The sequence below is a fragment of the Panulirus ornatus genome, chromosome 12 (assembly GCF_036320965.1).
Source record: "Panulirus ornatus isolate Po-2019 chromosome 12, ASM3632096v1, whole genome shotgun sequence".
Lineage (NCBI taxonomy): Eukaryota > Metazoa > Arthropoda > Malacostraca > Decapoda > Palinuridae > Panulirus > Panulirus ornatus.
The window spans coordinates 30,656,012-30,668,751 of record NC_092235.1 but is presented as its reverse complement, the minus strand read 5'-3'; the positions used below and the strand labels follow the sequence as shown (position 1 = coordinate 30,668,751).

The 12,740-nt window shown below is 41.3% G+C and overlaps 1 protein-coding gene across 1 annotated transcript in view; it reads left to right on the top strand.

The window, feature by feature from the left end:
* The window catches only part of LOC139751997 (NAD(P) transhydrogenase, mitochondrial-like), a 129,822-nt gene that overhangs the window by 98,713 nt on the left and 18,369 nt on the right, over positions 1-12,740 (top strand). Inside the window, exon 16 of the mRNA XM_071667758.1 lies at positions 7,827-7,986. Coding sequence (XP_071523859.1) covers positions 7,827-7,986 — 160 coding nt within the window. The remainder of the gene's footprint in view (positions 1-7,826; positions 7,987-12,740) is intronic.

Sequence of the window (12,740 nt, the reverse complement as noted above, 5' to 3'; positions counted from 1 at the left end):
TGGCCCAACCCACCCACACACACATGTATATACATAAACACCCACACATGCACATATACATACCTCTACATTTCAACATATACATACGTATACATACACGGACATATACATATATATACACATGTACATACTCATACATGCTGCCTTCATCCATTCCCACCACCGCCCCACCACACATGAAATGGCACCCCCTTCTCCCAGGTGCATGCGAGATAGCACTAGGAAAAGACAACAAAGGCCACATTCATTCACGCTAAGTCTCTAGCTGTCATGTATAGTGCACCGAAACCACAGCAATCTTTCCACATCCAGGCCCCACAAAACTTTCCATGGTTTACCCCAGATGCTTCACATGCCCTGGTTCAATCCAATGACAGCATATCGACCGCAGTATACCACATCAATCCAATTCACTTTGTTCCTTGCACTTCTTTCACCCTCCTCTATGTTCAGGCACCGATCGCTAAGAATCTTTTTCACTCCATCCTTCCACCTCCAGTTTGATCTCCCACTTCTCGTTCCCTCTACCTCTGACACATATATCCTCTTTGTCAATCTTTCCTCACTCATTCTTTCTGTATGACCAAACCATTTCAATACACCCGCTTCTGCTCTCTCAACCACATTATTTTTATTCCCACACCTCTCTCTTGCCCTTTCATTACTTACTTGATCAAACCACCTCTTACCACATATTGCCCTCAAACATCTCATTTCCAACACATCCACTCCTCCGCACAACCTTGTCTGTAGCCCATGCCTCACAACCATATAACATTGTTGGAACACTATTCCTTCAAACATACCCATTTTTGCTCTCCAAGATAACGTTCTCACCTTCCACACATTCTTCAACGCTCCCAGAACCTTCTCCACCTCCCCCACACTGTCACTCACTTCCACTTCCATGGTTTCATTCACTGCTAAGACCACTCCCAGATATCTAAAACACTTCACTTCCTCCAGTTTTTCTCCATTCAAATTTACCTCCCAATTTACTTGTCCCTCAACCCTACTGAACCTAATAACCTTGCTCTTATTCACATTTACTCTCAGCTCTCTTCTTTCACACACTTTACCAAACTCAGTCACCAGTTTCTGAAGTTTCTCACCCAAATCAGCCACCAGCGCTGTATCATTAGCAAACAACAACTGACTCACTTCCCAAGCCCTCTCATCCACAACAGACTGCATACTTGCCCCTATCCAAAACTCTTGCATTCACCTTCCTAACAACCCCATCAATAAACTGATTAAACATCCATGGAGACATCACGCACCCCTGCCACAAACCAACATTCACTGGGAACCAATCACTTTCCTCTCTACCTACTCGTACACATGCCTTACATCCTCGATAAAAGAACTTTTCACTGCTTCTAACAACTTGCCTCCCACACCATATATTCTTAATACCTTCCACAGAGCATCTCTATCAACTCTGTCATATGCCTTCTCCAGATCCATAAATGCTACATACAAATCCATCTGTTTCTCTAAGTATTTCTCACATTCTTCAAAGCAAACACTTGATCCACACATCTTTTACCACTTCTCAAACCACACTGCTCTTCCCCAATCTGCCTTGACCCTCTCAATCAATACCCTCCCATATAATTTTGCGGGAATACTCAACAAACTTATACCTCAGTAATCTGAACACTCACCTTTATCCCCTTTGCCTTTGGACAATGGCACTAAGCATGCATTCTGCCTTTCCTCAGGCACTTCACCATGAACCATACATACATTGAATATCCTCACCAACCAGTCAATAACACAGTCACCCCCTTTTTTGATAAATTCCGCAGCAATACCATCCAAACCCATCGCTTCCCGGCTTTCATCTTCCGCAAAGCTTTCACTACCTCTTCTGTGTTTACCAATTTGTTCTCTATGACCCTCTCACTTCGCACACCACCTTGAACAAAACACCCTATATCTGCCAATCTATCATCAAGCACATTTAACAAACCTTCAAAATACTCACTCAATCTCCTTCTCATTTCACCACTACTTGTTATTACCTCCCCATTAGCCCCCTTCACCAATGTTCCCATTTGTTCTCTTGTCTTATGCACTTTATTTACCTCCTTCCAAAACATCTTTTCATTTTCCCTAAAATTCTATGATACTCTCTCACCCCAACTTTCATTTGCCCTCATTTTCACCTCTTGCACCTTTCTCTTGACCTCTTGCCTCTTTCGTTTATACATCTCCCAGTCATTTTCACTATTTTCCTAAAAAAATTGTCCAAATGCCTCTCTCTTCTCTTTCATTAACAGCCTTACTCCTTCATCACTACCCTTTCTAATCTGCCCACCTTCCATGCTTCTCATGACACAGGCATCTTTTGCACAAGCCATCACTGCTTCCCTAGATACATCCTTTTCTTCTCCCACTCCTCTTACGTCATTTGCTCTCACCTTTTTCCATTCTGCACTCAATGTCTCCTGGCACTTCCTCTCACAAGTCTTCTTTCCAAGCTCACTTACTCTCACCACTCCAACATTCTCTCTTCTTTTCTGAAAACTACATATCTTCACCTTCGCCTCCACTAGATAATGATCAGACATCCCTCCAGTTGCCCTTTCGGCACATTAACATCCAAAAGTCTCTCTTTCACGCACCTATCAATTAACACACAATCCAATAACGCTCTTTGGCCATCTCTCCTACTTACATACATATACTTATGTATATCTTTCTTTTTAAACCAGGTATTCCCAATCACCGGTCCTTTTTCAGCACACAAATCTACAAGATCTTCACCATTTCCATTTACAACACTGAACACCCAATGTACACCAATTATTCCCTCAACTGCCACATTACTCAACTTTGCATTCAAATCAACCTGTTCTCATGCATCAAAGCTGCTCCCAAAACAAAGTGAAAGGGTTGGGGAGAATGATTTGATAAACAGAGAAGAGGTAGTAAAAGCTTTGCAAAAGATGAAAGCCGGCAAGGCAGCGGGTTTGGATGGTTATGCTGTGGAATTTATTAAAAAAGGGAGTGACTATTGTTGACTGGTTGGTAAGGTTATTTAATGTCTGTATGACTTATGGTGAGGTGCCGGAGGATTGGCAGAATGCTTGCATAGTGCCATAGTACAAAGGCAAAGGGGATAAAGGTGAGTGCTCAAATTACAGAGGTATATTTCCCTGGGGATAGGGGTGAAAGAATACTTCCCACGCATTCCTCACGTGTTGTAGAAGGCAACTAAAGGGGTCGGGAGCGGGGGGCTGGAAACCCTCCCCTCCTTGTATTTTAACTTCCTAAAAGGGGAAATAGAAGAAGGAGTCACGCGGGGAGTGCTCATCCTCCTCGAAGGCTCAGATTGGGGTGCCTAAATGTGTGTGGATGTAACCAAGATGAGAAAAAAGGAGAGATAGGTAGTATGTTTGAGGAAAGGAACCTGGATGTTTTGGCTCTGAGTGAAACAAAGCTCAAGGGTAAAGGGGAAGAGTGGTTTGGGAATGTCTGGGGAGTAAAGTCCGGGGTTAGTGAGAGGACAAGAGCAAGGGACGGAGTAGCACTACTCCTGAAACAGGAGTGGTGGGAGTATGTGATAGAGTGTAAGAAAGTAAACTCTAGATTGATATGGGTAAAGCTGAAAGTAGATGCAGAGAGATGGGTGATTATTGGTGCATATGCACCTGGACATGAGAAAGATCATGAGAGACAAGTGTTTTGGGAGCAGCTGAGTGAGTGTATTAGTAGTTTTGATGCATGAGACCAGGTTATAGTGATGGATGATTTGAATGCAAAGGTGAGTAATGTGGCAGTTTAGGGATTAATTGGTGTACATGGGGTGTTTAGTGTTGTAAATGGAAATGGTGAAGAGCTTGTAGATTTATGTGCTGAAAAAGGACTGGTGATTGGGAATACCTGGTTTAAAAAGAGAGATATACATAAGTATATGTATGTAAGTAGGAGAGATGGCCAGAGAGCATTATTGGATTATGTGTTAATTTATAGGCGTGCGAAAGAGAGACTTTTGGATGTTAATGTGCTGAGATGTGCAACTGGAGGGATGTCTGATCATTATCTTGTGGAAGCAAAGGTAAAGATTTGTAGATGTTTTCAGAAAAGAAGGGAGAATGTTGGGATGAAAAGATTGGTGAGAGTAAGTGAGCTTGGGAAGGAGACTTGTGTGAGGAAGTACCAGGAGAGACTGAGTACAGAATGGAAAAAGGTGAGAACAAAGTAGGTAAGGGGAGTGAGGGAGGAATGGGATGTATTTAGGGTAGCAGTGATGGCTTGCGTAAAAGATGCTTGCGGCATGAGAAGCGTGGGAGGTGGGCAGATTAGAATGGGTAGTGCGTGGTGGGATGAAGAAGTAAGTTTATTAGTAAAAGAGAAGAGAGAGGCATTTGGACGATTTTTGCAGGGAAATAATGCAAATGAGTGGGAGATGTATAAAAGAAAGAGGCAGGAGGTCAAGAGAAAAGTGCAAGAGGTGAAAAAGAGGGCAAATGAGAGTTGGGGTGAGAGAGTATCATTAAATTTTAGGGAGAATAAAAAGATGTTTTGGAATAAGGTAAATAATGTGCGTAAGACGAGGGAACAGATGGGAACTTAAGTGAAGGGGGCTAATGGGGAGTTGATAACAAGTAGTAGTGATGTGAGAAGGAGATGGAGTGAGTATTTTGAAGGTTTGTTGAATGTGCTTGATGATAGAGTGGCAGATGTAGGGTGTTTTGGTCGAGGTGGTGTGCAAAGTGAGAGGGTTAGGGTAAACGATTTGGTAAACGGAAAAGAGGTAGTAAAAGCTATGCGGAAGATGTAAGCCGGCAAGGCAGCAGGTTTGGATGGTATTGCAGTGGAATTTATTAAAAAAGGGGGTGACTGTATTGTTGACTGGTTGGTAAGGTTATTTAATGTATGTATGATTCATGGTGAGGTGCCTGAGGATTGGCGGAATGCTTTCATAGTGCCATTGTACAAAGGCAAAAAGGATAAAAGTGAGTGCTCAAATTACAGAGATATATGTTTGTTGATTATTCCTGGTAAATTATATGGGAGGGTATTGATTGAGAGGGTGAAGGCATGTACAGAGCATCAGATTGTGGAAGAGCAGTGTGGTTTCAAAAGTGGTAGAGGATGTGTGGATCAGGTGTTTGCTTTGAAGAATGTATGTGAGAAATACTTAGAAAAGCAAATGGATTTGTATGTAACATTTATGGATCTGGAGAAGGCATATGATAGAGTTGATAGAGATGCTCTGTGGAAGGTATTAAGAATATATGGTGTGGGAGGCAAGTTGTTAGAAGCAGTGAAAAGTTTTTATCGAGGATGTAAGGCATGTGTACGTGTAGGCAGAGAGGGAAGTGATTGGTTCTCAGTGAATGTAGGTTTGCGGCAGGGGTGTGTGATGTCTCCACGGTTGTTTAATTTGTTTATGGATGGGGTTGTTAGGGAGGTGAATGCAAGAGTTTTGGAAAGAGGGGCAAGTTTGAAGTCTGTTATGGATGAGAGAGCTTGGGAAGTGAGTCAGTTGTTTCCTGATGATACAGTGCTGGTGGCTGATTCGTATGAGAAAATGCAGAAGCTGGTGACTGAGTTTAGTAAAGTGTGTGAAAGAAGAAAGCTGAGAGTAAATGTGAATAAGAGCAAGGTTATTAGGTTCAGTAGGGTTGAGGGACAAGTCTATTGGGAGGTAAGTTTGTATGGAGAAAAACTGGAGGAAGTGAAGTGTTTTAGATATCTAGGAGTGGATTTGGCAGTGGATGGAACCATGGAAGTGGAAGTGAATCATAGGGTGGGGGAAGGGGCGAAAGTTCTGGGAGCCTTGAAGAATGTGTGGAAGTCGAGAACATTATCTCGGAAAGCAAAAATGGGTATGTTTGAAGGAATAGTGGTTCCAACAATGTTATATGGTTGCGAGGCTTGGGCTATAGATAGAGTTGTGCGGAGGAGGGTGGATGTGCTGGAAATGAGATGTTTGAGGACAATATGTGGTGTGAGGTGGTTTGATTGAGTAAGTAATGTAAGGGTAAGAGAGATGTGCGGTAATAAAAGGAGTGTGGCTGAGACTGCAGAAGAGGGTGTTTTGAAATGGTTTTGTCTAATGGAGAGAATGAGTGAGGAAAGATTGACCAAGAGGATATATATGTCAGAGGTGGAGGGAACGAGGAGAAGTGGGAGGCCAAATTGGAGGTGGAAAGATGGAGTGAAAAAGATTTTCAGTGATTGGGGCCTGAACATGCAGGAGGGTGAAAGGCGTGCAAGGAATAGAGTGAATTGGAACAATGTTGTATACCGGGGTCGACGTGCTGTCAGTGTATTGAACCAGGGCATGTGAAGCACCTGGGGTAAACCATGGAAAGTTGTGTGGGGCCTGGATGTGGAAAGGGAGCTGTGGTTTCAGTGCATTATTACATGACAGCTAGAGACTGAGTGTGAACGATTGTGACCTTTGTTGTCTTTTCTTAGCGCTACCTCGCGCACATGAGGGGGGGAGGGGGTTGATATTTCATGTGTGGCGGGGTGGCGATGGGAATGAATAAAGGCAGACAGTATGAATTATGTACATGTGTATATACTTATATGTCTGTGTGTGTATATATATGTATACATTGAGATGTATAGGTATGTATATTTGCGTGTGTGGACATGTATGTATATACATATGTATGTGGGTGGGTTGGGCCATTCTTTCATCTGTTTCCTTGCGCTACCTCACTAATGCGGGAGACAGCGACAAAGCAAAATAAATGAATAAATAGATAAATGAATTTGTTGAGTATTCCTGGGAAATTATATGGGAGGGTTTTGATTGAGAGGGTGAAGGCATGTACAGAGCATCAGATTGGGGAAGAGCAATGTGGTTTCAGAAGTAGTAGAGGATGTGTGGATCAGGTGTTTGCTTTGAAGAATGTGTGAGAAATACTTAGAAAAGCAAATGGATTTGTATGTATTATTTATGGATCTGGAGAAGGCATATGATAGAGTTTGATACAGATGCTCTGTGGAAGGTATTAAAAATATATGGTGTGGGAGGCAAGTTGTTAGAAGCAGTGAAAAGTTTTCATCGACGATGTAAGACATATGTACATATAGGAATAGAGGAAAGTGATTGGTTCTCAGTGAATGTCGGTTTGTGGCAGGGGTGCGTGATGTCTCCATGGCTGTTTAATTTGTTTATCGATGGGGTTGTTAGGGAGGTGAATGCAAGAGTTTTGGAAAGAGGGTCAAGTGCGCAGTCTGCTGCACTCCAGTGTTAAGTAAGTTTAGAAGACATTTGTTTGCCTCCTTCCTATTCATCTTGTGTTGTATTTGTATTGGAGGAATATAGTTTGATGATGGCATTGGTCGTTAACTGGTGTAGAAGACTAGTTGTGATAGGATTGCATGCTTACATATAATTTGTTGCTATTGTGATGTAGGAATGTACTAGAGGGCATTTTTTTTCTATTGCTTCTTCTTATATTAGAACCCCATAGAACTTTACAGTAGGCCAAAAATAGAAGCCTCCAGTACTGGATTTGAGAAGCTGTATATCACAATTGAAAAATAGATTTTTACTTTTATCAGACTTAGTCTTTTCTTGAGTGTACTAGAGTTGTTTGAAATGCTCTAAAATTCACAAATTTCCTTATATTCACTGATTTGCATATATGTAAAAAATCTGTCAACCCCTGTCCTTACATAGATTCTGCTCTAATTAGAACTAAGTCTCTTATTGTATGAATTTAAAGATATGCATTTTAGGTTTTTCAGACTGAATTATTAAAACTTAAACTTATTCATGAGATGACATGAAGGTTTAGTGTATGAATACACATTGTAATTGTGATGGAAATTCAAATATCTTTTTGAAGGCAATGAATCGATCTCTACCCAATGTTATCTTGGGTGGTTTTGGCACTTCCTCTACTGGCACTGGAAAACCGATGGAGATCAAAGGGACACACACCGAGACCAACGTTGATCAGACAGTAGAGATGATGACCAATGCCAAGAATATCATCATTGTACCAGGTGAGACATTAATTCTTAGACCTGAGTTGATCAGACAGTAGAGATGATGCCAAGAATATCATCATTGTACCAGGTGACTTCAATTCTGAGACCAGTGTTGATCAAACAATAGAGATTATGTCTTTTGCCAAGAATATCATCATTATATCAGGTTAGACATTAATACTGAGATCAGCGTTGATCAGACAAAAGAGATGACTTGCCAAGAATATCATCATTGTACCAGGTGAAACATTGATATTGAGACCTGTGTTGATAAGACAAAGTTGATGACTGATGTCAAGAACATCATCATTGTGCCAGATGAGACAGTAAACCTCCATATTCACCCCTATTAAAGCATATACTGTTCTTACATTAATCATGAATCTTCTCGTAAGGCTTTTCTTTAGAAATCCTACTGTGTGAAATGCATGGTGTTTTTAAGTTTATGAGAACTTTTCTATGTAATGTTCATAAATACACTGTTGTGTGATAAGTATACTTCTGATAAGAGAGAAGGTTGTGTATATTTTTTTTTTCTTCTATCCATTCTACAAGTGTTATTTGGGCCACTACTCTTGTGAGCTGTCTGTGTTTCCCAAGCCTGTAAGACCTGGACCTACAGCATGCAACTGGCTGCTGCTTCCCATAGTTTCTTTGTGGAATCCAGCCATACATCCAGCCTTGCATCCTGTGTTTATACAGTGAAGTTGTGTAATTCTCCTTTGTCTTTCACCTTTACTTTTTCCCATAACCTTTTCACCTTAAAGTGTTGGATCTTCAAATATCAGGGGTGTTCAGATTAGTCCTTGACCCATTTTATATTTCATTCTTTCATTTTTTTTTTTTTTTTTTTTTTTTTTTTTGTCGCTGTCTCCCGCGTTTGCGAGGTAGCGCAAGGAAACAGACGAAAGAAATGGCCCAACCCACCCCATACACATGTATATACATACGTCCACACACGCAAATATACATACCTACACAGCTTTCCATGGTTTATCCCAGACGCTTCACATGCCCTGATTCAATCCACTGACAGCACGTCAACCCCGGTATACCACATCGCTCCAATTCACTCTATTCCTTGCCCTCCTTTCACCCTCCTGCATGTTCAGGCCCCGATCGCACAAAATCTTTTTCACTCCATCTTTCCACCTCCAATTTGGTCTCCCTCTTCTCCTCGTTCCCTCCACCTCCGACACATATATCCTCTTGGTCAATCTTTCCTCACTCATTCTCTCCATGTGCCCAAACCATTTCAAGACACCCTCTTCTGCTCTCTCAACCACGCTCTTTTTATTTCCACACATCTCTCTTACCCTTACGTTACTTACTCGATCAAACCACCTCACACCACACATTGTCCTCAAACATCTCATTTCCAGCACATCCATCCTCCTGCGCACAACTCTATCCATAGCCCACGCCTCGCAACCATACAACATTGTTGGAACCACTATTCCTTCAAACATACCCATTTTTGCTTTCCGAGATAATGGTCTCGACTTCCACACATTCTTCAAGGCTCCCAGAATTTTCGCCCCCTCCCCCACCCTATGATCCACTTCCGCTTCCATGGTTCCATCCGCTGCCAGATCCACTCCCAGATATCTAAAACACTTCACTTCCTCCAGTTTTTCTCCATTCAAACTCACCTCCCAATTGACTTGACCCTCAACCCTACTGTACCTAATAACCTTGCTCTTATTCACATTTACTCTTAACTTTCATACCTGTTCATTATTGAGGTAGTGCTAGGAATAGACACAGAAAAGGCCTCATTCACAGATATTCTTTGTCTAGCTGTCATATCTAATATACCAAAACCACAGCTTTGCTATCCTCAACCAGGCCCCACAGACCCTTCCATGTTTCCTCCATCTTCTACAGATGGCCTTGTTCATTCCATTGATTGCATGTCACCCCCTGTATAATACAATTCTTTGCTTCACTCCCCTTGCATATCTCTCACTCTCCTATATGTTTAGGCTCCAAGCACTTCAAATGTTTTTTACTCTATCCTTCCATCTCCCATTTGGTCTTTCTCTTCTCCTTGTCCAATGCACTTCTAACTCGTATATCCTTATATACTCATTATTTCAGCTTAGATGGCCATAATTGGAACTCATTTTTGCCTGTGTCATGTCACCTACCATAAGAAAAAAGAAAGATGAAACAAGTTCATGGTGAGGGAGGTAACTCCAAGGGTCTTGGACAAAGGGGCAGATTTGTAATCCGAATGCTCTAAGGGGGCCTGGAAAATTGTCATTTGTTTGTAACATGGCAGATGAGAATGAGAAAATGCAGAAGATGGTGTCTGAGTTTAGGAGAGTTTGTGAAAGGAGAAAGTTGCAAGTGCGAAGCTCCTCAGTTTACAGAAGACTTGGCATTAGGAAATCTGCCTTTATGCAATTCTCCCATAACTCATATACAATATTTTTTGAGACATGGAAAAAATCTGCATTAGTAATAGAAATGCTAAGTAGCGCGCGTGGAGGAATATGGTGGAGGGATGCATTAGGCGGACAGTCACTTCTTCAAGATATGTGTCTTGCATAATTAGTGACACAGTTACAGTGGTTTCCTGTGCATTTCCGTTGCATTCTTACAGAACTTTCAATGACTTTTAGTGTAAATACCTCCCTTAGTTCTAACTCATAATGACTGGAGAACAACTAAGTGATATGAGTGGATAACCTCCTTTCAAACATAAAGCATTTGATATAGAGACGAAAATGAAAATAATAAGGAGCACAAAGGTGGGCACTTATTCTGCATCTTATGTGAGCTTGGTCTGGCATTCTCAACAGCAAACACAGTTTTGATGGAGGATGAGCCCATTAAGGAATAAATAAAAGGTTTGGCATCTTTGAAATTAACTTTCTTAACCAAAAAGTGAGCTGGTGCTATCATTGAAATGGAGAAATTACTAATTTGTGGACAGAAGATCAGACTCAACATTGTGCATTGCTAAGTCTCATAGTAATACTAGTGAAATCTAAAAGACTCCTCAAAAACATGAGAGAAATCATGATAATCTTGATGCAAAATTTGTTTCCAGTTATGGATGGTTCATCAGATTTAAAGCTTGGGCCAATTTTCATAATTTTCAAGTGGTTGATGAGTCTGAATGTCACTAGGATTAAGGTAAATGGATTTTTTTCTGATTTCATGATTTTTTTCTCTTGTTTCTATTTTTTGGTCAGTACTGTCTTCCCCATATTTTATATCTCTGTGGTAGTGTTTAAAGTGTGTTGTCTTGCAGTCTGGTGTTTGGGGTTTGGTGAGTTTGATGGGCAAGTATAGTACAAAGTGTGGCGTATGATAACAATAGACTACAGATGTCCGCAAAACATGGAGCCAGAGAAAATGAAATAGTATCTGGGAGGGGTGGCTCATCTTTTCCCAGTGATGGAATTTTGAGTGAAATGGCACTGTTTTCGAGTTGTGGAAATTTTGACTTAAGCATCGTTAGCAGGAACACAAGTTGGGGAGTCTTTTGTAAGTGTGAATACAGCAGAGCTTTTAGGTTTAGCATTGCAAAAAGACAGGTTTGCAGGTGTGAGATTGCCAGGAAAAAACTTGTAGGATGTGGAATGATCCACATACCTGGAAATGGAAATGGCAACGAATGGACCGTGGAAGTAGAGGTCAGTCATAGCATGGGTGAGGGGATGAAGGCTCTGGAGGCATTAAGGAATTTATGGAAAGTGAGGTTGATGTATGGGAAGGCAAAAATTGGTGTTTGAAGTATAGTAGTCCCAGCATTTGTATGAAAAGTGAGGCATTTGCTATAAAAGAAATAGTGTGGAAGAGGACAAGTATGTTGGAAATGAAATATTTGAGGACCATATTCTGTGTGAGGAGGGTTGATCAAGTAATTAACTATAAGGTGAGAGAAAGGTGTGGGAAGCATGTAGTTTAGAGGGCTGAAGAGGTTGTACTGAAATAGTTGTGAAGAAGTTGTGAAGAGGATATATGTCAGAAGTTGGAAAGAACAAGGTGAAGAGGGAGACCAAACTGGAAATGGAAGGAGTGGGTGAATAGAATTTCAAGTGCATGGGGCCGGAACATGCAGGAGGGTGAAACTTATTCGTGGGATAGAATTAAATGGAATGATTTGGTCCACAGGGGGCAATGTGCTGTCATGGGACTGAACCAGGGCATAAGAATCTACCAGAGAAAACCATAAAAAATGTTCTGTGGTGCTTATTTGTGATGGGGCTGTAGTTTCAGTGCATCACACATGACAGCTAGAGTGGATTTGAGCTAATAAGGCCTTTTCTTCATGTGTTCATAGCATTACCTCGAAAAGGCAGGAAATAGTAAACAAGTAAGAAAAAAGCTTATTGATTCTCAGAATAAACTTGTCTTAAACAGGTTTCAGTTTGGTAAAGTGTGTGAAAGAAGAAAGTTGAGAGTAAATGTGAATAAGAGCAAGGTTATTAGGTTCAGTAGGATTGAGAGACAAGTTAATTGGGAGGTAAGTTTGAATGGAGAAAAGCTGGAGGAAGTGAAGTGTTTTAGATATCTGGGAGTGGACTTAGCAGCAGATGGAACCATGGGAGTGGACTTAGCAGTGGATGGAACCATGGGAGTGGAAGTGAGTCACAGGATGGGGAAGGGGGTGAAGGTTCTGGGGGCATTGAAGAATGTGTGGAAGGTGAGAATGTCATTTCGGAGAGCAAAAATGGGTATGTTTGAAGGAATAGTAGTTCCAACAACGTTATGTGGTTGCGAGGCATGGGCTATAGATAGGGTTGTTCACAGGA